Here is a 24,365-nt window from a genome sequence, read left to right as displayed (position 1 = left end):
GATACAATCAAATGTAGCACGTATGAGGGGGCATTTGAGGTGTTCAATTTTATTCTCTCAAGTTGAGGCAGGATTGAGGAGAAAAAGAAATGAAATATAGGTAGGAAAAAAGATTTATCCAATATTCACGTGACAAAGTGAAAGAAAGCGAAAGGAATTGAAGATGGAGAAAAAAAAGAGGTGAGATTGCTGAAGACACACTAACTCCATTAATAGACAATCGTTTTTTAACGATGCATCAAAATAAATTTATTAGATAATTTTCTCTTTATTATCCATATACGAAAATTAGGCAATTATGACGAACTAATCACGTGTTTAAAGTGTTTAAGTGCTTCGAAATCTTCACATTTTTTTTCTTTAAATATTTTTATGCATGAGACGGTTAATAAAATTTTAAAAACAATTCCATCACTTACATTTTAATTGCAATTTATCCAAAATATTCCGTGCACTCTATTTTTTTTTAAAATATTTATTGTAATGAGATTTTTTCTCTTTTTATAATTTTCAAAACCAGAAGCTGCGTTCCTTTCACGTTAATGTATTTTTGTTGTTCAAAAGTATCTTTTGCAAAAATGATGCGACCACTTTTACCGCCCGAAAGGAAAGAAGCAGATCTCTAAAATCACACCAGTAAACGGATTGAGACTCTGCTGGGCACTGACTCTGTTGAACGAAAGTGAAGTGCAGAAAAGGCAGAGTTGTCCAGTGTCCCCACCACAATTGGGAAGTAGCAAATCGTATGTGTAGTGCAATCACATTTGCGAGGAAGGAATTGATGTTGTTGCTCACAAAACAGAAGAAATAAAGAAGCTTAACAGGCTCCTGAACTACTTTTCTTGTTTCTTCCCCATTAGGTAGTTCCCATAGGGACGAATTGTGAAATAGTAGAGAATTTCAACGAAGCTAAGGAGACTTGCACCCACAAAGAGCCCTGTTGTTCCTCCCATTGAGACTGCAAGAAGAAAAATTAAAGAAAAGAAAGAATATTCAAGGTAAGTCAGTTATTTTCTAAATTCAAATGGAAATTAGAATTAATTTTGAAGCTAAATAATGTTCTTTACAAACTCAACATTTCGTAATTTATTCATGAATTTTCACTGAAAAAACTAATCACCAACAAAATGGGCATTACAAACTAACTAACCACTAATCAACTGAGAATTTTTTTTCATGCCTAAATTAATATGAAGAAGACAAAACATGCCCAAAATACACCAAGACATTCAAATTCAGCACATGCAGACAAAATAAAATTATATAGCATTTGCTTAGTCATATCACATAGTACTATATCTTCTCGCGAATTATCTAACTCACCAATGTACATAGTATTTCTTATCGTACACCTACAACGACGGAATAGCCTGTGTGTTGAATGAAAACATCGCTCAGTCTTTGAGAAATTTCTTATGAGGAGTGTCGATTTTAATTTTTCTCCCTTCGCGAACGCGTTTTCCTCGCAATTATGTTACAAGAAATAATTTTCTTTTGCGCGGCAATTGGTGTTGTTTTCTACGTGTATATGACATGGTACTTTAGTTACTGGAAGAAGAGACAAATTCCAGCACCACCACCTAAATTTCTTCTTGGAAATCTTCCTGGTTCCGTGACACAGAAGAGAAATTTAACATACGACGTTGATGATATATACAGGTGAGGAAAATGTTGCGCAAAAATGCATAAAATTGATGGAAATTAAATGAAATTTTCTTCATCCTTTGCAGAGAATACAAAGCTCAATATGCTTTTGTTGGAATAATTAATCTCAGACAACCGAATATTCTGATCTTACATCCGGATCTAGTCAAAGAAGTATTAATTCGGAATTTTAGTTCATTCGCAAATAATTCATTTGCCAATTTCACGGACAAGAATACAGATCCAATTTTTGGGAGGAATCCTTTCATCCTTAAAGGCGATGAATGGAGGGAGAAACGCGGGGAAATTACTCCGGCATTCACAACGTCAAGAGTGAGTTTCAATTTGTGAATTTTGAGGAATTTTTCTTAATGAAATTAATCCTTTGGAATTCTTTACAGATTGAAACAATGTATCCGGTGATTGAGTATATTTGCAAGAGAATGACAAAGTATCTGAAATATGGGAATGAACAGCGACGAATTGGTATTGATGCAAAAGAATTGGCAGCAAAGTATTCAACGGATGTCGTTTCAAGTTGCATTTTCGGCTTGGACGGTGGATCCTTCAGTGGGGGCAAGGCGATAATTCGTGAAATGGGAAAGACCCTCTTCACGCCAAGTTGGCGAGTTGTTGCGTACTTTGTGGTAGCTCAGATATTTCCGTATTTACGGAAATTCTACAAAATTAAATTCGTCCCGGATAATGTTGAGCAATTCTTCGTGGATATCATGAAGGATGCCGTCACATTTAGGCGTCAGACAAATGTTGATCGTTTCGACTACCTCCACTACCTTCTTGAGCTTCAGGATCGCAAAAAGCTCAATGAATTGGACATGGTGGCGCATGCTATAACCTTCTTCTTGGATGGCTTTGAAACATCCAGTATTGCTCTACAATTCACCCTTTACGAACTTGCCAGTAATAGGCGTGTGCAAGATAAACTACGGCAAGAGATAAGGGATACTCTGACAAAACATACAGAACTGAGTCATGAGGTTGTCTCCCAAATGCCCTATCTCGATCAAGTTTTTACCGAAGCTCTTAGGCTCTATCCACCGATACCGCTCTTGGCGAAACTCTGTAATGAAACGACGGAATTTAGACTGAAAGCCGGTGAATACCGGACAATTGAGAAGGACATGCAAATCGTTATTCCCATCTACAGCCTACACCGTGATCCTGAGTACTACACTGACCCGGATAAATTCATCCCTGAACGATTTAATCCTGAAAATGGTGGAACAAGGGCATTTCGCGATAGGGGAGTTCTAATTCCATTCGGTGATGGTCCGAGGTTTTGCCTTGGACACAAATTTGCCCTGGCTCAAGTGAAAGCTGCCATTGTGTCCTTAGTTTCTAATTTTGAATTGAGTGTTAATGCCAAAACCAAAACTCCCATTGTCCTCGATCCCAGACAATTCCTTGCCTATCACATAGGTGGGATATGGTTAGACTTTAAAACCATATCTAGTTGAAGTTTAAATACAAGATTTCCAACAAAAAATCTTTAAAAACCAGTGATTGTAAAATATTCAAAAGGGATTCCTAAAAATAAATTCTACTTTTTAATTTTATTTTTTGGCTTTCATTAATTATGAAATTAATTAATCCGTTCTACATTTGCTTTGAAAATCAAGCCGCAATTTCACAACACTGATTAATTATGAATTTATTATGTATTTGAGCATGTAAATGGCTAAGTATCTCCAATACTTTCCCACCAAAATCATGCAAATACATTCATCAGAATTACTCATACAGGAAAATTAATATTAAGTCATTGTAAACATATACCTAAAAATATTAACACAGAATACTACTTCATTCATATCTTTTCATGTGTAGTTGTTTTAGGCATTTTTTCTAATCTCTTATCGCTCTGGTGTATGTTGATGAAAAATTTTAACAAACGAATCCGCCGATTGAAAACTCAGTTTCAGTCAATTCTTCTCTCACATAGCTCAAAATTCCTTTTATTCATTCAATTATGCTGCAAATTCTTTACTTTATTGGTGCTTTACTCTTAGCTGGGTATTTTTATTTTACGTGGAATTATGATTACTGGAAGAAAAGGAATATTCCAGGACCTCCACCGCGATTCTTTCTTGGAAATTTACCGAGTATTGTGACTCAAAAGCGGAATATTACTTACGACGTTGAAGATCTCTACAAGTACGTATATTTTTCTTACAGATTTTTGTTGATTTTTGATGATTTTTTTAGAAGAGAATTAATAATTCCGTTGATTTGTAGTGAATTTAAGGGTCGCTACGGAGTAATTGGGTACTTCACCATGAGATCACCATCACTAATGATACTTCAACCAGAGATAGCAAAAGACATACTTATTAAGAACTTTAGATCCTTTGCGGATAATAAATTCTCCGATTTGATTGATAAGGATGTTGATCCAATTTTCGGAAGGAATCCTTTTATGCTCAAAGGAAATGAATGGAAGGAGAAGAGAGCAGAAATTACGCCAGCTTTTACCACGACACGCGTAAGTATTGCGCAATTTCACAACGCTGCAAAATCTATAATCATTAAATCCTCTTTTTTAAAACCCATAGATAAAAACCATGTACCCAATAGTTGACGATGTGTGCACAAATATGAAAAAATACATCGAAAATGAAAACAAGAAGAATGTTAATGGGCTTGATGTGAAAGAATTGGCAGCAAATTTCACAATAGACGTTGTTACAAGTGCAATCTTTGGCCTGGATGCGGGATGTTTTACGGGAGGAGATACAAGAATTCGGGACATGGGACGACAACTTTTCTCACCAGATGCAACAATTATGCTTTACTTATTTGCCGTTCAAATCTTCCCATTCCTCAAGAAAATCTACCGGATGTCCTTTGTTCCAAAGAATGTTGAGACATTCTTTGTTAACATCATGAAGGATGCCATTTCGATCAGAAGACAGACGAAACTTGATCGTTTTGACTACCTCCACTACCTCCAGGAACTCAGAGATAAGAAGAACCTTAATGAATTGGACATGGTGGCTCATGCTGTAACCTTCTTCTTGGATGGCTTTGAGACATCAAGTGTTACTCTATCTTTCACCCTGTATCTACTTGCACGGAACAAGAGAACGCAGGAAAAGTTGAGAAAAGAAATTCGCGATACCCTCACTAAGCATGGAAAGATAACTCATGACGTTGTCTCGGAAATGCCCTACCTCGATCAAGTTCTCTATGAGAGTCTTCGCCTCTACCCACCAGCAACAACTTTGGGAAAATTCTGCACTGAGAAGACAGAGGTGAAGGTCAGAGAGGGAGAATACAGAACAATTGAGGTGGGAGAAGAAATTCTAATTCCCGTCTACAGCTTCCATCGCGACGGAGAAATCTTTGAGAATCCAAATGAATTCTATCCCGAACGGTTTGATCCCAAAAATGGTGGCATTAAAGTATTTCGCGATAAAGGAGCTTTCCTCCCATTCGGCGATGGACCACGCATTTGCCTTGGACAGAAGTTTGCCCAGACTCAAATTAAGGCTGCCCTTGTATCTTTGGTGAATAATTTCGAGATGAGCATCAATGCTAAAACACAAGAACCCATCGTCTTGGATCCCAAAGAATTTCTTGCCTACGCCAAGGGTGGCCTATGGCTCAATTTTGAGAAGATTTAAAGTATTCCTTTTATTTAAAAAAAAATGTAAATATTTCAGTATTTTTTTGCATTAGTTTTGAACGCTCTTTACTTCAAAATGTAAACAGAAAGAACCTTGAACTTCGAAGAATTTCAAGTACAATTTCTAAGACAAATATAAGCGCCAATAAAGACTTGATCAAATAAAAGAAAATATTTCTATGTCGCATTGTGTTATATATTACACAAGCAAATGGAATCTTTGAGTCTATTTCAGTTAATAGTGTTCATTGGGGCAGGTTTTCTTCATTTCATTAAACACTTTTAAAAAAAATTCCATTTGAGAAATTCTTAAAATTTCTGTTTTGTAGATAGAAGACTAACGTTTGGAAGAAATTTATTGCCCAAAATTTACCCCATTAGACACTATCAAGCGATTTAATTTAATAATTTTCAATTTATTCATAATGAGTTTTATGTAATCCAAAAAGAACCTTAAAAACTAACGTGTGTCTGTTTAAAAGAAAAATCGTAATCAAACTTATCTCGAACTAAGTCTTTTACTAATTAAGTCATCGTGAATTGTGGTTTCGTTATCACAATAAAAAATAAAGAACTCGCCAAAATTGTGATAAAAGTCTCTTATTATGCCTGCGTATGTCAGCTTTAAGGTCAGTTCAATTTAAATCATCAACGCGGTAGGAACTCTGTTTAGCCGCGATTTTTTTTCAAAGTGTATTTAGTCTAATGTTTGGGCACTATGTTGCAAGAAGTTTTGTATTTTTTGAGTAGTTTTGCGATCCTTTTCTATGTCTACATGACATGGAATTTTGATTACTGGAAAAAGCGAAGGATTCCCAGTCCTGCACCGAGATTTCTGCTTGGAAATCTTCCGAGCAGTATCACACAGAAGCGTTTTCTTGGCTATGAAATTGATGATTTATACAAGTGAGTGATCGTACTTTATGGAGTTTATCAGTGAGTTATTTTAAGCTTCCCAGACATAACATAGTAAATTTATTAATTTTTTTGAAGAGAATTTAAAGACCGATACGGATTTATTGGGTATTGGAGTACAAAAACTCCCAGTATTTTGCTTATTGATCCCGAATTGGTGAAGGAGGTGCTCATTAAGAATTTCCGGTCATTCGCTGACAATAGTTTTGCTGAATTAATGGATAAGGAATCAGATCCTATTTTTGCACGGAATCCATTTATGCTCAAAGGTAATGAATGGAAGGAAAAACGCGCGGAAATTACACCAGCTTTTACCACAAACAGAGTATGTTTCCGTTTTAACTTGAACTAATTACTCCTTTTTTATTTCAAGACATTAACTTTAAATTTCCTTATAGATTAAAACCATGTATCCAGTTGTTGAAGATGTTTGTGCTACGATGAAAGACTTTATTCGCAGGGAAAGTAAGAAAAGTATCGATGGATTGGAGGCGAAGGAGCTATCAGCAAAATATACAACGGACGTTGTTTCAAATTGCATCTTTGGCATCGATGCGGGTTCCTTTAAGAATGAAAAACCCATAATTAGAGAAATGTCAAAAGAACTTTTCACACCATCCATGCGAACAATAATCTATTTCATACTCCTAACAATTTACCCTGGACTTAGAAAATTCTACAAGATGAACTTTGTTCCGAAGAAGGTTGAACACTTCTTTGTGGGTCTCATGAAAGAAGCCATTGCCTTTAGGCGCAAAACCAACCTCGATCGATTCGACTATCTTCACTACCTTCTTGAATTAAAAGACAAGAAGAACCTTAATGAATTGGACATGGTGGCTCATGCTATAACCTTCTTCTTGGATGGTTTTGAAACATCAAGTGTTGCCCTATCTTTCACTCTATACGAGCTTGCACGGAATAAGAAAGCTCAAGATAAATTGCGCAAAGAGATAAAGGAAACTCTTGCGAAACATGGAAAGATTAATCACGACGTTGTGTCTGAAATGCCTTATCTCGATCAAGTATTTATGGAGTCGCTGAGATTGTATCCACCAGCTGTTTTGCTATCAAAAATAACCACAGAAAAATGCGAATTAAAACTCACAGAGGGAGAGTACCGAACTATTGAACCAAAGACCGACGTTATTATCTCCGTCTACAGCCTCCACCGCGATCCTCAACACTACAACGATCCCGATGAATTCATTCCCGAGCGGTTTGATCCCGAAAATGGGGGCGTTAAGCATTTCCGCGATAAGGGTGTCTTTCTACCCTTCGGCGATGGACCGAGAATTTGTCTTGGACAAAAGTTCGCCCTGGCTCAAGTTAAGGCTGCAATTGTATCATTGGTGAATGATTTTGAGATTGAAGTCAATCCCAAAACTAAATCAGAAATTATTTTTGATCCTAAACAATTCCTTATCTATCCTTTAGGAGGATTGTGGTTGAATTTCAAGGAACTGTAAAACATTTTTTAATGTATTTTGGATCAATTATGCAAAATAAATTTTTATGCTGAACTTTATTGATGTTTTTTATGCCTAAAATTAAGAGACTGTTTTTTTTAAATACATTCACATGATTTTGAAGCTTGTTGTTTTTGTTCATCTTATCTGTACTATGTACAATACGTAGTATAGATATGCTGTATGTACACGTGACTGTAATTTACTATTACGAAGGAATAGGGTATAGTAATCTAATACGGGACTCCTCTTCTTCTCAATACTTGAAAAATATATAAAATCTTCAAAATAAATCCAGCAAAATGACCCTTTAAGAAGCCTCATTAATCGACTTAAATTTAATACAAATTTTATGTACAAACAAATGAACAAAAATGAAAAAAAAAATTAAGAAAGTAACCCATATTGGACTTACGTACCCTATGTTTGAGATTACACTGTGTGATTCAGTCAGTATATAAGATGAAAATGTTTGAGTGTTTATTATGCCGGCAAATTTGGAAACTCACACAAATATTAATGCAAATAGCAACCTTGAATATTCTCAAAACTGTTAGACAATTGAATGGACACTAAATGCCTTTCAATGTAGAATGTTTCACCTGGAACATTAATATCGTACCTTAATTATTTTTTTTGTGAAAATAAAAAGAATTGAAAAATGTTATGAAATACTACCAAATCAATGTTTATGAATAAATATGTATGTATGTGTAGCATATGTTTATCATATCGCTACTCGCTAAGCACGATAAATTAATGACTCGCACACATATGGAGACAGAAAGTTATGAAAAAAAATTGAGCAACTAACATCAGTCTTCCTTCATTCTTCATAAGAATCAGAAGTCTTTTCCCGGGTTCTCATAGAAATTGCGTAAGTGATCTGTTAGAGGATGTTACAAGAAATATTCTTCATTTTCACTGGACTGGGAATCCTTTTCTATGTCTACATGACATGGAATTATGACTACTGGAGAAAGCGAAGGATCCCCGGTCCTGCACCGAGATTTCTCCTTGGAAATCTTCCGAGTAGCATCACACAGAAGCGTTTTCTTGCTTATGAAATTGACGATATTTACAGGTGAGAGCCAGTAAAGAAGGTCGAACTTTGTGATGATCATTGCTTTTAAAAAAATCTTTGATTTGTGCTGCAAACACCGCATTAGTTCTTTGAGGTTTTGAGAAAGAAAAGTTACTAAAAAAAATCAAGAATTTGAAAAAAAAGCGGAATCGACAAAAAATCTGAAATTCTATTTTTTCTATTCACTTTAATATTTTTTTTTCGTTAAAGAGAGTACAAGAATCAATACGGTTTCATTGGAATATGGAATACAAAAGCACCAAACATCCTTGTTTTGGATCCTGAATTGGTTAAGGAAGTTCTCATTAAAAATTTCCGATCATTTGCCGACAATAGTTTTACTGATACAGTAGATAAGGAGAGTGATCCAATTTTTGGAAGAAATCCATTTATGCTCAAAGGCAATGAATGGAAGGAAAAACGCGCGGAAATTACGCCAGCTTTCACCACAAACAGAGTTTGTTTCAATTTATCTTCTTTTAAATTTTATCTTTTATAGATTTTTTAAAAAATTCAATTGTAGATCAAAACCATGTATCCAGTTGTTGAAGATGTTTGTGCTACGATGAAGGACTTTATTCGCAGGGAAAGTAAGAAAAGTATCGATGGATTCGATGGAAAAGAATTATCAGCAAAATATACAACGGATGTCGTCTCAAATTGCATCTTTGGCATCGATGCTGGTTCATTTTCAAACGACAAATCCGAAATGAGGGAAATGGCAAAGGAACTTTTCACTCCAACTTTTAGAGTTATTGCCTATTTCATGTTGCAGACAATTTTTCCGGCAATTAAAAAAATCTACAAAATGAACTTTGTCCCGAAGAAGGTTGAAAGCTTCTTTGTGGGCCTCATGAAGGAAGCCATTGCCTTGAGGCGCAAAACTAACCTTGATCGTTTCGACTACCTTCACTACTTGCTGGAATTAAAGGAAAAGAAGAATCTCGATGAGTTGGAGCTAGTTGCTCACGCGATAACCTTCTTCATTGATGGCCTAGAAACATCCAGCATTGCATTGTCGTTCACATTGTTTGAAATAGCAAGAAATAAGAATGTTCAAGATAAATTGCGCAAAGAGATAAAAGAAACTCTTGCGAAACATGGAAAAATCAATCACGATGTTGTGTCTGAAATGCCTTATGTTGATCAAGTATTTATGGAGACCCTTCGAATGTACCCACCGGCTCCGACACTTGGAAAGAAGGCTACAGAAAATACAGAACTTAAACTTTCGGAAGGAGAATTCAGAACAATTGATGAGAAAAGTGAAATTCTCATTCCTGTCTACAGTCTCCACCGTGATCCTGATTACTTCAATGATCCCGATGAATTTATTCCCGAGCGGTTTGATCCCGAAAATGGGGGCGTTAAGCATTTCCGCGATAAGGGTGTCTTTCTACCTTTCGGCGATGGACCGAGGATTTGTCTTGGACAAAAATTCGCTCTGGCTCAAGTTAAAGCTGCAATTGTATCATTGGTGAATGATTTTGAGATCAGCGTCAATGCAAAAACTAAACAACCAATGTCACTGGATCCCAAGCAATTCCTCTCTTATCCTTTGGGAGGAATATGGCTTGATTTTAAGGAGCTGTAAATGTTGTACAGACATGCCTTGATTTTTTGGTTTCAATGAAGAATTTTCATTCTCTGTGAAAAATTAGTAATATTTTTTTTCTTTCTTTCAGTTTATTTATAAGCAAAAAAATGGTTCTAAAAATAATCACAGACTTTATTAGAAATGCAATAAAAATTGCGCTGGAGTGCATTCAATAGTTTTTTTTGCTTCCCTTCTATGAATAATTATTAAATGAATTTTTCCATTATTACATTTGACTTTTACGCTTATTCTTGATCACAAATATTTTAATCTATGGCTATATAATTGCTCTAGCTATAGACAATGTCGCGTCTCTTTCGTGATTATTTTCATAATAAAACACTATGTTTATATTCTGATTTTTCTTCCACAAAAGTGGGGGAGATAGAATAGACACACATTTGCGTTGTGTAGTGTTTATCAGAGTGTCTAAAAATTGTTCCATAATTACGCAATAGCAATAGCGAAAGAGTGTTTGTGCTAACTTTTCTCACTAACGCTCAGTCATTTAGAAGTGTTTGGAAGGAAAAGTTGATTTTTCGGGGAGAAAAAAGTGAAAATGTTGCTTACACTTTATATTATATTTCTCATTTTTAATGGAATTTATTTCTTCTTGAAATGGAATTACAATCATTGGGAAAAGAGGGGAATTCCATCCCCAAAACCTGGACTCTTTGTAGGAAATTTCCCAGGAGCTGTGACGCAGAAGAATCATATTATATATGAAATGGAAAAAATCTATGAGTATGTTTGTTTTAATTTTATTCTTTGTGGATTTTGTGAGTATAATTAAATATTATTTAAAATGTTTTAAGGGAATACAAAGGAAGATATTCCTTTGTTGGAATCTACAATATGCGAACACCACAACTAATGGTAACCGATGCAGCTATTGCCAAAGACATTCTTATCAACAAGTTCAAGAACTTCCATGATAATGAATTTTCCGACATGACTGACAAGGTTTCACAAAAAAAAAAAACATTTCTATTCTCGAAGATTGATAAAAATGTTTCAAAATTGAATTTCTTTCAAGGAAAGAGATCCAATCTTTGGGCGAAATCCATTTATGCTGAAAGGTGAGGAATGGAAGCAGAAGCGTGCTGAAATTACACCTGCATTTACACAACTTCGAGTAAGTAGATTTGCGTAGTTGAGACATAATTGAGCTAAAAGAATTTTCCTCAAAGATCAAGGCAATGTACCCAGTAATGGAAGATGTTTCTGGGCGCATGAAGAAGTACATCTTGAAGGAAAATCACCAAGCAATTGAAGCTCGTGAGATGGTAGCAAAATTCACAACAGATGTTGTTTCAAATTGCATTTTTGGCATTGATGCGGGATCATTTGCTGGTGAAAAGCCTGCAATTCGAGAAATGGGCAGAAGAATCACTGAATTCACGCCAAGAATTATCCTTTACTTTATCCTGATCCAATTAATTCCATCCCTACGACATGCATTTAAAGTTAGCTTCTCTGACAAAATTGCTGAAAATTTCTTCGTAAACATCATGAAGGATGCCATTGAATTACGAAAGAAGAGCAATAGTGATCGTGCAGACTACCTCCATTACCTCCTTGAACTCAAAGAGAAGAAGCACCTCAGTGATCATGATTTAGTGGGGCATGCTATAACCTTTTTCATTGATGGCTTTGAAACATCCAGCATTGTTCTGAGTTTTGCATTCTACGAACTGGCCAAATACCCGGAAGTTCAGAAGAAACTACGTGAGGAAATTCGCGAAACACTCCAAAAGCATGGAGAATTATCCTTTGAGATTATTCACGAAATGCCCTATCTTGATATGGTTGTCTCTGAAACTCTTCGGCTTCATCCTCCTGGGCCTTTTGTGAGCAAACGTTGTACTGAAACGTGTGAACTACCTATAGCTGAGAATCAAATGATTACCATTGAGAAAGGATGGCCTGTGGTTATTCCAATTTACAACATTCATCGCGATGCGAGATACTTTAAGGATCCGGAAAAATTCATCCCTGAAAGATTTGCCCCCGAGAAAGGAGGAACAAAAATTCATCGTGAAAAGGGATCGTTTCTTCCATTTGGAGATGGTCCTAGAATATGTTTAGGCATGAGATTTGCTCAAGCTCAACTCAGAACAGCCATTGTGTCCATTGTAAAGGATTTTGAGATTACAGTGGATTCAAAAACTGCTGAAAATATCGTTCTAAATCCTTCACAACTCCTTCCATCCGTTATCGGAGGACTCTGGTTGCAATTCAAGGAGATTAAGTAGAAGTCAAGTTTAAGAAATGTTAAGAATTAAGATTATGTCGTTATCGTCCTATTGTCAAAGTATTTCTGTTTTTTAAAGCTTAATGGTAAAAATAAAAAAAAAACATCTTTCTGAAAAATTAATCTGATCTTTCGTAATTATAATAGACTTCTGGGTCTTGGAGTTGAGAAGTAGTTGAACGTTCAGTATTTGTGTGGATAGAGACACACATGTTTATCAAAGTGTCTAAAAATTGTGCCATAATTACCCGAAATTACGCGATAGCTGAGAAAAGGTAATTTGTGTTTGCTTTTCTCTTAAATTATCAGTCATTCGGAAGTTTTTGGAAGGAAAAGTTGATTTTTTTGGTGGGGAAAAAAGTGAAAATGTTGCTTATTCTCTATATTATATTCCTATTTGGGAATGGAATTTATTTTTTCTTAAAATGGAATTACAATTATTGGGAAAAGAGGGGAATTCCATCCCCAAAACCAGGACTCTTTGTGGGAAATTTCCCAGGAGCTGTGAAGCAGAAAGTTCATATTATTTATGAAATGCAGAAGATTTATGAGTATGTTGCTTAATTTTATTTTAATTCTATTGTTTATGGATTTTGTGAGTATAATTAAATATTAATTAAAATATTTTAAGGAAATACAAAGGAAGATATTCCTTTGTTGGAATCTACAATATGCGAACACCACAGCTAATGGTAACAGATGCAGCTATTGCCAAAGATATCCTTATCAACAAGTTCAGGAACTTCCATGATAATGAGATTGCTGACATGACTAACAAGGTAGGTTTCATCAGAAAATATGTCTATTGCCAAACATTTAAATATTGAATTACTTTCAAGGAAAGTGATCCAATCTTTGGGCGAAATCCTTTTGTGCTAAAAGGTGAGGAATGGAAGCAGAAACGTGCTGAAATTACTCCTGCATTTACCCAAATGCGAGTAAGTAGAATTGCTTAGTGAGCACTAAATTAAATGGAGTGGGTGAAAAATAATTTTACCCACAGATCAAGGCAATGTACCCAGTTTTGGAAGATGTCTGTGGGCGCATGAAGAAGTACATCTTGAAGGAAAATCACCAAGCAATTGAAGCTCGTGAGTTAATTGCGAAATTCACAACAGATGTTGTCTCAAGTTGCATCTTTGGCATTGATGCGGGATCATTTGTTGAGGAGAAGCCCGCAATTCGGGAAATGGGCAGAAGAATTACGGAATTCACACCAAGAATTATTTTTTATTTCATCATGGTTCAATTAATCCCATCCCTGCGACATGCATGGAAAGTTAGTTTTTCTGATAAAACGACTCAGAAGTTTTTCGTAAATATCATGAAGGATGCCATTGATTTGCGAAAGAAGAGCAACAGTGATCGTACAGACTACCTCCATTACCTCCTTGAGCTCAAACAGAAAAAAAATCTCACTGATCATGATTTAGTGGGACATGCTATAACCTTCTTTATTGATGGTTTTGAAACATCTAGCATTATAATGAGTTTCGCCTTGTATGAATTGGCAAAGTATCCGGAAGTTCAGAAGAAATTGCGAGAAGAAATTCGCGAAACAATCCAAAAACACGGAGAGATATCTTTTGAAGTTATTCACGAAATGCCCTACCTCGATCTGGTTGTCTCTGAATCGATCCGACTTCATCCTCCTGCGCCTTTTGTAAGAAAACGTTGTACTGAAACGTGTGAATTGCCAATAACAAAGAATCAAATGGTTACCATTGAGAAAGGATGGCCTGTGCTCATACCAATTTACAACATTCATCGCGATGCGAGATACTTTGAGGATCCGGAAAAATTCATCCCTGAAAGATTTGCCCCCGAGAAAGGAGGAATAAAAATTCATCGTGAAAAGGGATCGTATTTGCCCTTTGGGGATGGCCCAAGGATGTGTTTAGGCATGAGATTTGGACAGGCTCAGCTGAGGGCAGCTATCGTGGCCATTGTAAAGGATTTTGAGATTACTGTGGATTCAAAAACTGCTGAAAATATTGTTATGAATCCTTCTCACCTCCTTCCATCCGTTCTCGGAGGACTCTGGTTGCAATTTAAGGAGATTAAGTAGAAGTCAAGTTGAGGAAATAAGATTTGTATCTTCATCTTCGTTCTACATTGTCAATGCATTTGTATTTTTAAAAGCGTTATGTTAAAAATAAAGAAAAGCAGAAACAGAAAAAAAACATTTATTAACAATTCCTCAATCGTTCATTTAGGACAATTCCTTAAAATTAAGCCATAGCCCTCCAACAGGAGCTGAGGTAAATTCCCCGGGGGCAATCACAATGGGCTCCTGAGTCTTGGAGTTGGGAAGTAGCTGAAAGTTCCTAACAACGTCCACAATTCCTGCTTTAACCTGCGTGAGAGCAAACTTCTGTCCAAGACAAGCACGTGGTCCATCACCGAAGGGAATGAAGACTCCTTTCTCACGGTATGGCTTTGTTCCACCTGTCTCTGGGCTGAAGCGATCAGGATTGAATTCTTGGGGATTTTCATAGTAAAGCGGATCAAGGTGAATGCTGTAGATTGGAATCATTATTGAAATATCTTTCTCAATGGTCTTCATCTCCCCATCAGTGAGTTCCAATTGGCAACTTTCTGTGCACTTTTTCGAGAGCAAAAGAGCCGGAGATCGTAATCTAAGGGTCTCCATCATCACTTGCTCCAAGTAGGGCATCTCCAGGAGGTGCTCAAAGGTGATTTTCCCATGCAGTCTTTCAGTCTCTCTTATTTCACTGCGAAGTTTATCTTGGCAATCGGGATTTTTGGCTAATTCATAGAGAGCATAGGACATAGCTACACTGGATGTTTCAAAGCCATCGAGGAAGAAGGTAACCGCATGTGCCACCATGTCAATATCCTTCAAGCCCTTTCGCTCCTGAAGCTCCAGTAGGTAGTGCAGAAAGTCCACACGTTCAATTTTATTCTTCCTCCGCAGAAGAATGGCATCTCGCATTAAATTCACAAAGAATGTCTCCACTTCCTTCGGGACAAACGGCATACGTATGATATGTCGCATAAATGGGAGGATTTCAATGAGAATGAAGTAGAGGATGGCTGTAAATGTGGGATTCATGAGCTTTATACCCATTTCCCTAATTAGGGGCTTTTCCGTTGTAAATGATTCCGCATCTAAGCCAAAGATGCAACTTGAAACAACATCTGTTGCATATTTTGCACACATCTCTCGTACTTCAATTGCATCCTTATTGTTTGCTTGCACATATGTATTCATCCGCTGGCAGACATCTTCAATAACTGGGAACATAGTTTTAATCTGAATGAGAATTTGAGAGAATTAAAAAATTAAGAATAAATGCCAGTATGAAGGATCTTTAAGCTCCCTCTAAGGAATTATTTATCTCACCCTAGCAGGGGTAAAGGCAGGTGTAATCTCTGCTCGTTTTTCCTTCCATTCATCACCTTGGAGCATAAATGGATTCCTACTGAACATCTTATCCACCTCCTTATCGCCCATATCGGCAAATTCATTATCATGAAAGTTCCTAAACTTCTTGATAAGTATCTCTTTAACCGTCTCGGGATTTAGCGCCATCAAACCTGGAGCTCGCATGTGGTAGAAGCCAACAAAGTTAAATTTACCTCGATACAACCTGAAAGTATTTTTGTGTTCTAATTTTTCTGCTGATAAAACCCAGATTGGAAATAAAAATACTCACTGATAAATATCATGAGCATCATACACCATATTTCGACTCTGAGTCACATTACTTGGGAAGTTTCCAAAGAAGAATCTCGCATTGGGCCCGGGAATGCCCTTCTTGGCCCAATGATCAAAATGCCACGTAAAATACACGTAGATTGCAATAACAATTCCACTCACAAGCGTTAGAAGGAAAAACATTTTTCTTCTTCACTTTCTTCTTTACAATGAAAAAAATACTCGATTTGATTTAGCCGGTGTCGCCGACAAAACTGCTGAACATTGACTCTCTGCCCGCCTTGATAAAGTATTTTCGTATATACACAACGTCGAGATAAAAGAATACTAAGCATAAATCGCGAAGAATATGTAAAACGCGTCAAATGGTGCGCAGGTTTTATCGTGTATAGAAGAGGCCAATGGAAAATAGCTTCACAGTTTAACCAAAATTGTGAAATTCTCACAGAAAAAAAATAATTAAAATTTTTTCTAAGGAAACTCACCCACTAAATCCAATCGTCCACGTACTACGTTCCTCTTGTAGCGCTCTGTTGGAAGGGCTGAAAGTTCAATCTCAACCTGTGCTATGGCCAGACGATTGCCCTTTGCATCACTCATGATTCCTCTTTATTAAATAAATAAGAGGAAGAATAAATAAAGCCATTAAAGACAGTGATGATGCGTGATGAAGAATAGAGAGTCAGCAGATAACTTACTTGTCCTTTGAGTCGTGCACGATGGACACATCAATTTCCGTACATGATGGCAAACAATCACACACAACCCCCTTCCGTCCGTGTGATGACCATTTGGGGATGACAACCGATAATTCCTCATAATGCTCATTCAAACAATTCAACCCACTTATGTTGCAATGTAAATTGGTGGCTATTTTGGAAGTAAAAAGAAAATGAAGAGAAAATCTTTAAAAAATGTTCAACAAATTCTGAGAGGATTTTCAATTAGTTCAGCATAAATCCTTACGTGTGTGTGGCATTAGGTGACTGGTGCAGTTGCAAATCTTAAGCTGGGCATCCTTTCGACACTGAACAGAACACGCACTGTAGCTGTAGAATTTATGAACATCCAGAATATTCTCATCGGGATATCGACAGCTTCTCTGAGCCACATTCACATCTCTCGTCTCTGGATCATTCTCAATGTTCTTCATTGCAATCACTCGACTGTAAAGAAGAGAGAAAAAAAGGATTTATAAGGACATTTGGAAAATCTCTATTAAATATTTTGCTAAGACAATCACAAGAAAGAGAACTAATTCTATAATTTTATGATTTTAACTTCCAATTTTTACGTGGATTAAATAAATAATTTCCATTTTACATTGATTTTGACATAATATCCTTTAGTTTTTTGTGTTTATTTACCAGAGGGTTTGTGAGGGAAATCTGGAATTTTAGTTTTGTTTCACTCATCAGGTCAAAAAAAGTTCTAGGCTAAAATGCATTTAAAAAAATCTTAAGAAAGCAAAGATTATTAAACGCATAAAAATGTCAAATATTTAGAAAAAGTATCAAACGTTAGAAAAATAGCATAAAACGTTTAAAAAAACTCATCAAACGGTATAAAAGTAACGTCAAACACTTGAAGAAAACCGTCAAACGTTAGAAATTATTGTAAAATGTTACACACTGTAAAAAAAAACTTGAAATTTTAGGAAAAAATAGAACTAATGTAGTATTAGCAATTTTTATGAGTATTAAACGTTAGAAAAATAAACAACAAAATATATTCTTCTTAATAAATTACTCACTAATATGATATAAATGGTGTAACGGACAGCATTTCTGATTTAGGTGCCACCAAATGTGGTACATCTTCCTCACCGAGAATGTAGATCTAATAAAAAAGTTTCTTCAGCAAAAACTTCTCAATTTTCCAATAAAATAATTCCAAAAAATCTTACATTAGCCTCTGTTAGAATTTCCATTGTTAATTTTCCCGGTCCTGTATACTTATCCGATATCATTGGCATTTTTATTTTCTTCGGATTCCTTTTCAAATAAAAAGGGGAAAAATCAATTTACTTTTAAATGCGAAAAGTTAATGGAAAAATAGTTAAATTAAAGAAAATTCTCTAACTCTGTTTGAATGGAGTTTACGGTGTAGCATGTGCCAAGTTCTGTGTCCATTGGGAAGAAGTAATCGCAACAATTAAATTTCTTCTCTGCATTCCATTGGCATTCTTTGAGAGTCTTTTTGCAATTGCTCCTCACAAGTTGGGCATATTGGCTGTAGTTGGAGAAGAGGCAACCCTCAATGGGATCCGTGCCACCGCATTCATGCACTGTGTGATAGGATTCACCGCGAAAGTATGCTAATTCACTGAGAACTTCCTCCAAAGTGAAATCATGATCAACACCCCAGAGCCTAGAAAGTTTCACGCGGAGATTTTTTTCAGTTTATTTTTCAATATTTTCTCTAAGAAATTGCTGGCATTTAGGCGGAGATTTAGCTCCAAAATAAAAATATTTACCGCTCTGAAATTTCTTGAACACCATCCAAATTTTTCACCTCACAAATTGCAATTGATGGAAAATGTGTTTTCCAATCGAGAAAGGATGTCTCCACGACAAAGCTAATGGCGTTGTTTTGAAAAGCATCTAGGGAAATTAATAAATCTCTTTAAATGTGTTGAAAAGGGAGATTTTAAATTCTTTAGAGGAAATTCATATAAAAAAAATATATATTTATACCGAGAGACGCCTGCATGAGAAGAACGGATGCCATCCAGGAGATGAGTACACAAACAACCCAGAAAAATCTAAAATGCAAAATAATGGGTCAGGCATGAGTGGGAAATTGAGACTAGAATTTTCAATACTTTTCCGAGTACTGATACTTCTCGTCCACGATAAATTTAGCTCCATGCAGAGAGGAATTCTTCATGTACTCCTTCCAAACGTCCCTAAAACCCATCCTTTGTTGTGCTTGAGAAAATGCTGTAAAGTATCAATTCAATGTGGGATTTTAGAGATCTCCAAGCACTGATTCTACGCTTAGAATCCCATTCACCTGATATGCTAATCCGACCAACCATTCACAACAAAACAACCACCCACAAGAAGCTCTCTATTTGAGAGCTTCTGCCAGGACATTATATAAATATTTATTATCAACATGGAAATCAATAAAGGATAACATACATAATATATCCTTTGTGATGTATAATTGGTTTTTATCAAGAGAGAGATAGGCAATTGTAGATGATACAGATGGTTGATTTTCCCACACAAAATACTTGGATTACCTAAATACATCAAAGCCAATGGTAGGTGACTTTGAAGGATGCTATATACTCAGAAATCTATGCAAATACTTAAAAACGGAATAAGGAAAAACCCATTTTAGGTGAGAAAAACAGAAAGAAAAGATTCTCAACAAAATTCTGTCAAAAATAATTTAAAAACTCATAATTTTTCTTTTTAAATTCTTTTATTTTTTCAAATTAAAATTAAATTTCTCTATTTCCTTTCACTAAAACAATTTGAAAAATTGACTAATTTAACTGAAATAAAAATAAATGCAATAAAACATTCGTAAACAAATTGATTTATAACATTATCGCACAACCCTTAAGAAAAATCCCCCGAGTTGAGGGTGAACAATCAAGAGGTGAAATCATTGCTGTATTGGGAGTGAATAATTTGATTTATTTGCTTTATGATATAAGAATTAATTGTAGTATTTAATTATTAAAGATGTAATTATCGATGATTTGGCAGAAGGAGTCAGTCAGTCGTGTTCTATAATTGAAATCCGTCTCAAAAGCACGAATGCAATATTCATCCCTTGCGTGGGATTTGATGAAATCCCCAAATTTCTCCGAAGAAGTTAGGAGTTCATTGGCAATTTCCGTTGGGAGTCGCGTGAGATGCCCAAAGAGGACACTCTCAATTAACCCTGCGAGTTTGTAATGCTCACAGCTCTCCAAGAAGTCCTCCCAGGAAATAATGTCTTCAGCTACAATGCCAAATCTCGCCAATTCCTTCGTGAGGCTCTTGTAGTAGCCATCCAGAAGGATGCTCTGCTTTTCCTTGCGGAAGGCACTGTCCGTTGTATTGCACACAAGGGTGACCACATCGAGAGCTGGTGGTGCATAGCGGACGAGCTGAAAGTCCACAAGACGCCCATCAACGGGCTTGAGAATTTTCTTCTCTTCGCCACGTTCTTCGTACTGGAACATGATGTTATTGGCCCAGAGATCCCCGTGACTCACCACGTTCTTATACTGCTCAGACGGCTTGACAAAGTCAACAATCTTCATGATAACCTTCGGGTATTCTGTGAGGATTGTATTTAACTTTTGATTATCTTGATATTTGGGGATTCGCTTGATTAATTCCAAATGCGCGTGGATGGCATTTTTCAGCCCCAGCATCCGAATGTGATTCTCCACGTCGGGATAGGCGTTCTCCTCGAAGCAATCCGGGTACATTTGTGGCGGTTGAACGTGGCTACGATCCTCGAGGACAATCCCACATGCATGGAAACGCGCCACAACATCCAAGCCCACAGAAAGGTGGTCAAAGTCAAAATTGCACACCCCTGTGTGCGTGAGAGCCATCTCAAAGCCATCAGCTTTGAGATTTTCAATGACCAAAATTTTATCATCCTTCGTCAGGTAGGACTGTGCACCCCATTCCTTTGAACCAATCCCAATATCCTGAAGGCGAGGCAGGAGAAATGAATACAGGTCAACCTCCTTCTGGAATGCCTTCATCTCATTCGTATATTCAGCTTGCTCCTGTACACTCTCAGGGAAGACTTTGACGAAGAATGTGATTGTTTGGGAATTTATTGATCTCTTCTCATCGCAATAGCCCACAGCTTTCTCACTAATCTCCACCGTCATGATGTAGTGATGCGCCAAGAATCCCGCTGGGCCATCATCCAATTTTTTCAATTCACACGAATTCACGTAGAATTTGCGATAGTTGCACGTTTCACGCACTAAATGACGACGACAGATTAATTTTAAATCATCCGCCGTAATATTAAGCTCCGCAGCACTGCACATTTTCAAGTTGAGAATTTTACGCAAAAACTGATTCACAGCCTACGGAGGAGATGGCTTTTAACCATCCTCAATGGTAAATAATGGGCACGAGTCGTACAGATTACACGCGAGAATTCTCTTCAGCCCAGAAACATAATCAAAAAATAACCGCGTCGTGATTCTCTTATCTTGACACAATAATGGTTGTATCCAAAAGCTCCCCATATAGTTCTTCCTCTAATATTTGCATTGGGATCATCAACCATACGCCAGTTGAGCATAAAAAATATGTAGCCGTTCCGGAGATATCGCGTTTTAAAGTTAACATGTCATATCTTGAGTTACATAAGTCCAACGCCCCGCGAAGCGGGGCGTTTTATATATACACATATAAAAGTAAAGTAAAATATATATAAATGCATAGATATATACATTATATATACATATAAAAATGCAAAGATAAATATTAAATATAGCATGGATGGAACAGTATAAAGCGAAAGAACGGTAAGTAAAACTTACGGGCTGTGATTCTTTCTTTGTCAGTGAAATGTGAAATTGACTGAAAATTGAGGATGGGCAAATTTTGAGGAAGGATTTCTCGCGCACCGAATCACAGCCAACGCTCAGAAATTTTGTGAAAAGCCTTAATCGTGGGCGTTGGCTGTGATTCGGTACGCGAGAAATCCTTCCTCAAAATTTGCCCATCCTCAATTTTCAGTCAATTTCACATTTCACTGACAAAGAAAGAATCACAGCCCGTAAGTTTTACTTACCGTTCTTTCGCTTTATACTGTTCCATCCATGCTATATTTAATATTTATCTTTGCATTTTTATATGTATATATAATGTATATATCTATGCATTTATATATATTTTACTTTACTTTTATATGTGTATATATAAAACGCCCCGCTTCGCGGGGCGTTGGACTTATGTAACTCAAGATATGACATGTTAACTTTAAAACGCGATATCTCCGGAACGGCTACATAGATTTTCTTCATTTTTGGCATGATGAAAGATATTATAGCCAATTATAACATATCAAAATATGAAGCAACTCTATAAAGCGGTGCTCGAGATATTCATCGAAAACTCATCGAAAATTTTGTTTTCGATTTTAGCGCCATTTGCGGTCATTTTTTGAACTTGCGATGTTCCGAGCAGTTGTAGGGCTCGTTAATATCTTTCATTTGAGCCCGAGTTGATCAAAATCGGTCAAGCCGTTCTCGAGTTATGGTCGATTTTCGATGAAAAATTGTGGCGGCCATATTGACTAAACGGCTTGACAGATTTTCAAAAATGAGGTATCGTTGGAAAGGTCTTGATGGCCCCTACAACATATCAAAATTTCAGACCTCTAGCTAAAATAGGGGCTGAGATATAGCGAAAACAAAATTTGACAGTTATTCAAAATGGCGGACGCGGGGGTGGGGGGTTGGATTTGACTTCATAATCGGATATCTTCCACCCGATATATGAACTTTGCCGTTGACCGCAAGTCTCTATCTATTACCGTTCTCTTGTAATTTAGCAAAAGGTTCCGGACGGCCGGACGGACGGACGGACGGCCGGACGGCCGGACGGAAAGATTTTTGGCGCATACGTTTTTTGGAATGTGGGGACCCTAATTCGTGCTCATCCCAAGTTTGAGCCCGATCTGACGACTTTGCATTTTTGAGTATACACAGAAGCTGTGCTTCTTTGAAGAAAGAATCACAGCTAAAAGGATGTGTGTAGCAAATACAAAATATTACGGTGTCGTGATCAATTTTACCATTTTAGCGTGATTATGATGAAATTTCCAGAGTTGTTGATGGGAGAGAAAAATGAAATTCAAACAAAGCTTTTTGATCAAAATGGATACATCTTAATCCATAATCCACATAGAAAAGTCTTTGTTTTTCCTCTGATTTACAACACATTTTGTCTCACCCCCAAGACGCAATATGAAGAGGTTCCAAAATGTCGCGAATTTTTTTTTCTTTGTAAGAAGAGGAATATTTTGAAGGTCACAGGGACAGAGTAAAGGAAATTCTGTGTGTATGTGGGAAGAAATTTCCCCAATCCACCCCCTATTCCCTCACGTAATTTGTGACTTTTGGTAAATATTTAAATGCTTCAATGCATATTAATAGAGCTAGACGGCAAATAATAAATTCAAATAAATCATGAGCTCAAAGTTTAATTTACAAAATGAAATGATTTGCATTGAAGAAATTGTGCAACTTTTCTGTGCATTTATCTCTTCTGTTTATTTCTTTGGGAGAATTCTTTTCTCAAATATAGGGGAAGGTGTTGCAAAAAGAAATAAAATTGTTAATTTTCTAAGCAAAATTTTATGTAAAAATATCTAAGAATATTAAAATAAGAAAGATAATTCAGGTTTAAAGGTTAAAGAAAAGAAAAGTCAATCATAACGCGTCCAGTTATTAGAGTTGGTATACCACAACGCGGATGGGTCAGTTTATGCGTTGTAATTTAATTTGTGAGCAGAATTAGTAGGCAAAGTTGATTTTTTTTATGATATTCATCAATATGAAAGATAAAAATGCTCATATCTGAAGTTCTATAAGACCTACAGAAATTTCTTGACTAGTTTTGGAAAGGTCTTGAAACAAGCTATAAGTTGACATATATATCAGTAATTTTCAAGGTCACATCTAGAACAAAAATGGCGGATATTTGTTTGACCAAAACATTTTTTTGCACTTTTTGTCCTCATGGAATGGTTCTACAGGTTTCTGATGTTCTAGAAAGTTGTAGAGATTTGCAAAACCTTTAATTTGATACCAAGTTAAGCCAAATCGGACAAGCCGTTCAAGAGATATGGCTCTTAGAACTTTTCAAATTCAAGAATTTTTCAAATGGCTATATCTTCTAAACGGCGACATAGATTTTCTTCATTTTCGGACTGATAAAAGATATTAAGTCAGGCTACAACATATCAAAATTTAAAAGAAATCTATGATCGGGGTTCGAAGATATTGCCCCTTAAAGTTAGGCAATTTTTGTTTTTGTTTTTAGCGCCTCTTGTGGATGTTTTTGAAACTTTAAATGTTCTAAGCAGT

General features: G+C 36.3%; 9 protein-coding genes across 9 annotated transcripts; 6 read left to right on the top strand and 3 right to left on the bottom strand.

Annotated features, from left to right (window-relative positions):
• Positions 1 to 453: 453 nt before the first annotated feature.
• Positions 454 to 19,322, bottom strand: LOC129789047 (sodium channel protein Nach). Its single transcript, XM_055825666.1, has 11 exons — positions 19,307 to 19,322; positions 19,116 to 19,233; positions 18,988 to 19,055; positions 18,768 to 18,894; positions 18,374 to 18,661; positions 18,198 to 18,285; positions 18,045 to 18,130; positions 17,258 to 17,457; positions 16,990 to 17,161; positions 16,777 to 16,898; positions 454 to 958 (listed from the first exon to the last, which is right to left on the bottom strand). Exons 2-11 carry the CDS (start codon positions 19,208 to 19,210, stop codon positions 834 to 836), a joined length of 1,371 nt encoding a protein of 456 aa, XP_055681641.1. The 5' UTR covers positions 19,211 to 19,233; positions 19,307 to 19,322; the 3' UTR covers positions 454 to 833.
• Positions 1,402 to 3,221, top strand: LOC129789033 (probable cytochrome P450 28d1). The gene is made up of 3 exons (XM_055825646.1): positions 1,402 to 1,659; positions 1,731 to 1,977; positions 2,046 to 3,221. Exons 1-3 carry the CDS (start codon positions 1,472 to 1,474, stop codon positions 3,120 to 3,122), a joined length of 1,512 nt encoding a protein of 503 aa, XP_055681621.1. The 5' UTR covers positions 1,402 to 1,471; the 3' UTR covers positions 3,123 to 3,221.
• LOC129789025 (probable cytochrome P450 28a5) lies at positions 3,430 to 5,462 on the top strand. Its single transcript, XM_055825635.1, has 3 exons — positions 3,430 to 3,819; positions 3,901 to 4,147; positions 4,218 to 5,462. Exons 1-3 carry the CDS (start codon positions 3,635 to 3,637, stop codon positions 5,286 to 5,288), a joined length of 1,503 nt encoding a protein of 500 aa, XP_055681610.1. The 5' UTR covers positions 3,430 to 3,634; the 3' UTR covers positions 5,289 to 5,462.
• Positions 5,916 to 7,733, top strand: LOC129789035 (probable cytochrome P450 28d1). Its single transcript, XM_055825648.1, has 3 exons — positions 5,916 to 6,196; positions 6,284 to 6,530; positions 6,604 to 7,733. The coding sequence occupies exons 1-3, from the start codon at positions 6,009 to 6,011 to the stop codon at positions 7,672 to 7,674; spliced, it is 1,506 nt and encodes a 501-aa protein (XP_055681623.1). The 5' UTR covers positions 5,916 to 6,008; the 3' UTR covers positions 7,675 to 7,733.
• On the top strand, positions 8,135 to 10,523 carry LOC129789024 (probable cytochrome P450 28a5). Its single transcript, XM_055825634.1, has 3 exons — positions 8,135 to 8,758; positions 8,969 to 9,215; positions 9,282 to 10,523. The coding sequence occupies exons 1-3, from the start codon at positions 8,571 to 8,573 to the stop codon at positions 10,350 to 10,352; spliced, it is 1,506 nt and encodes a 501-aa protein (XP_055681609.1). The 5' UTR covers positions 8,135 to 8,570; the 3' UTR covers positions 10,353 to 10,523.
• Positions 10,859 to 12,732, top strand: LOC129789027 (probable cytochrome P450 28a5). Its single transcript, XM_055825637.1, has 4 exons — positions 10,859 to 11,099; positions 11,171 to 11,318; positions 11,392 to 11,490; positions 11,546 to 12,732. Exons 1-4 carry the CDS (start codon positions 10,915 to 10,917, stop codon positions 12,608 to 12,610), a joined length of 1,497 nt encoding a protein of 498 aa, XP_055681612.1. The 5' UTR covers positions 10,859 to 10,914; the 3' UTR covers positions 12,611 to 12,732.
• LOC129789029 (probable cytochrome P450 28d1) lies at positions 12,846 to 14,792 on the top strand. The gene is made up of 4 exons (XM_055825638.1): positions 12,846 to 13,160; positions 13,241 to 13,388; positions 13,449 to 13,547; positions 13,613 to 14,792. The coding sequence occupies exons 1-4, from the start codon at positions 12,976 to 12,978 to the stop codon at positions 14,675 to 14,677; spliced, it is 1,497 nt and encodes a 498-aa protein (XP_055681613.1). The 5' UTR covers positions 12,846 to 12,975; the 3' UTR covers positions 14,678 to 14,792.
• Positions 14,780 to 16,621, bottom strand: LOC129789030 (probable cytochrome P450 28a5). The gene is made up of 3 exons (XM_055825639.1): positions 16,290 to 16,621; positions 15,977 to 16,223; positions 14,780 to 15,886 (listed from the first exon to the last, which is right to left on the bottom strand). The coding sequence occupies exons 1-3, from the start codon at positions 16,472 to 16,474 to the stop codon at positions 14,822 to 14,824; spliced, it is 1,497 nt and encodes a 498-aa protein (XP_055681614.1). The 5' UTR covers positions 16,475 to 16,621; the 3' UTR covers positions 14,780 to 14,821.
• Positions 19,323 to 19,824: 502 nt separating the features above from the next.
• Positions 19,825 to 21,441, bottom strand: LOC129789049 (uncharacterized). The gene has a single exon (XM_055825668.1). It carries the CDS (start codon positions 21,309 to 21,311, stop codon positions 19,980 to 19,982), a length of 1,332 nt encoding a protein of 443 aa, XP_055681643.1. The 5' UTR covers positions 21,312 to 21,441; the 3' UTR covers positions 19,825 to 19,979.
• Positions 21,442 to 24,365: the final 2,924 nt, after the last annotated feature.

Source organism: Lutzomyia longipalpis, chromosome 2 (assembly GCF_024334085.1).
Source record: "Lutzomyia longipalpis isolate SR_M1_2022 chromosome 2, ASM2433408v1".
NCBI classification, from domain to species: Eukaryota; Metazoa; Arthropoda; class Insecta; order Diptera; family Psychodidae; genus Lutzomyia; species Lutzomyia longipalpis.
This window is presented reverse-complemented; position numbering and strand designations above follow the sequence as displayed.

What these genes read in the sequence shown, in the direction of transcription:
- LOC129789033 (XM_055825646.1), top strand. Translation starts at nt 1,472, where the DNA reads ATGTTACAAGAAATAATTTTCTTTTGCGCGGCAATTGGTGTTGTTTTC. An exon ending in GACGTTGATGATATATACAG is followed by an intron (nt 1,660 to 1,730) that starts GTGAGGAAAATG and finishes CATCCTTTGCAG; the next exon opens with AGAATACAAAGCTCAATATG. An exon ending in CGGCATTCACAACGTCAAGA is followed by an intron (nt 1,978 to 2,045) that starts GTGAGTTTCAAT and finishes AATTCTTTACAG; the next exon opens with ATTGAAACAATGTATCCGGT.
- LOC129789025 (XM_055825635.1), top strand. Translation starts at nt 3,635, where the DNA reads ATGCTGCAAATTCTTTACTTTATTGGTGCTTTACTCTTAGCTGGGTAT. An exon ending in GACGTTGAAGATCTCTACAA is followed by an intron (nt 3,820 to 3,900) that starts GTACGTATATTT and finishes GTTGATTTGTAG; the next exon opens with TGAATTTAAGGGTCGCTACG. An exon ending in CAGCTTTTACCACGACACGC is followed by an intron (nt 4,148 to 4,217) that starts GTAAGTATTGCG and finishes TAAAACCCATAG; the next exon opens with ATAAAAACCATGTACCCAAT.
- LOC129789035 (XM_055825648.1), top strand. Translation starts at nt 6,009, where the DNA reads ATGTTGCAAGAAGTTTTGTATTTTTTGAGTAGTTTTGCGATCCTTTTC. An exon ending in GAAATTGATGATTTATACAA is followed by an intron (nt 6,197 to 6,283) that starts GTGAGTGATCGT and finishes ATTTTTTTGAAG; the next exon opens with AGAATTTAAAGACCGATACG. An exon ending in CAGCTTTTACCACAAACAGA is followed by an intron (nt 6,531 to 6,603) that starts GTATGTTTCCGT and finishes ATTTCCTTATAG; the next exon opens with ATTAAAACCATGTATCCAGT.
- LOC129789024 (XM_055825634.1), top strand. Translation starts at nt 8,571, where the DNA reads ATGTTACAAGAAATATTCTTCATTTTCACTGGACTGGGAATCCTTTTC. An exon ending in GAAATTGACGATATTTACAG is followed by an intron (nt 8,759 to 8,968) that starts GTGAGAGCCAGT and finishes TTTTCGTTAAAG; the next exon opens with AGAGTACAAGAATCAATACG. An exon ending in CAGCTTTCACCACAAACAGA is followed by an intron (nt 9,216 to 9,281) that starts GTTTGTTTCAAT and finishes ATTCAATTGTAG; the next exon opens with ATCAAAACCATGTATCCAGT.
- LOC129789027 (XM_055825637.1), top strand. Translation starts at nt 10,915, where the DNA reads ATGTTGCTTACACTTTATATTATATTTCTCATTTTTAATGGAATTTAT. An exon ending in TTTCCGACATGACTGACAAG is followed by an intron (nt 11,319 to 11,391) that starts GTTTCACAAAAA and finishes ATTTCTTTCAAG; the next exon opens with GAAAGAGATCCAATCTTTGG. An exon ending in CTGCATTTACACAACTTCGA is followed by an intron (nt 11,491 to 11,545) that starts GTAAGTAGATTT and finishes TTTTCCTCAAAG; the next exon opens with ATCAAGGCAATGTACCCAGT.
- LOC129789029 (XM_055825638.1), top strand. Translation starts at nt 12,976, where the DNA reads ATGTTGCTTATTCTCTATATTATATTCCTATTTGGGAATGGAATTTAT. An exon ending in GAAATGCAGAAGATTTATGA is followed by an intron (nt 13,161 to 13,240) that starts GTATGTTGCTTA and finishes AAATATTTTAAG; the next exon opens with GAAATACAAAGGAAGATATT. An exon ending in CTGCATTTACCCAAATGCGA is followed by an intron (nt 13,548 to 13,612) that starts GTAAGTAGAATT and finishes TTTTACCCACAG; the next exon opens with ATCAAGGCAATGTACCCAGT.
- LOC129789030 (XM_055825639.1), bottom strand. Translation starts at nt 16,474, where the DNA reads ATGTTTTTCCTTCTAACGCTTGTGAGTGGAATTGTTATTGCAATCTAC. An exon ending in GATGCTCATGATATTTATCA is followed by an intron (nt 16,224 to 16,289) that starts GTGAGTATTTTT and finishes AAATACTTTCAG; the next exon opens with GTTGTATCGAGGTAAATTTA. An exon ending in CTGCCTTTACCCCTGCTAGG is followed by an intron (nt 15,887 to 15,976) that starts GTGAGATAAATA and finishes ATTCTCATTCAG; the next exon opens with ATTAAAACTATGTTCCCAGT.
- LOC129789047 (XM_055825666.1), bottom strand. Translation starts at nt 19,210, where the DNA reads ATGGGTTTTAGGGACGTTTGGAAGGAGTACATGAAGAATTCCTCTCTG. An exon ending in GTAAACTCCATTCAAACAGA is followed by an intron (nt 18,286 to 18,373) that starts GTTAGAGAATTT and finishes TTATTTGAAAAG; the next exon opens with GAATCCGAAGAAAATAAAAA. An exon ending in TCACCTAATGCCACACACAC is followed by an intron (nt 17,162 to 17,257) that starts GTAAGGATTTAT and finishes CTTCCAAAATAG; the next exon opens with CCACCAATTTACATTGCAAC.
- LOC129789049 (XM_055825668.1), bottom strand. Translation starts at nt 21,311, where the DNA reads ATGTGCAGTGCTGCGGAGCTTAATATTACGGCGGATGATTTAAAATTA.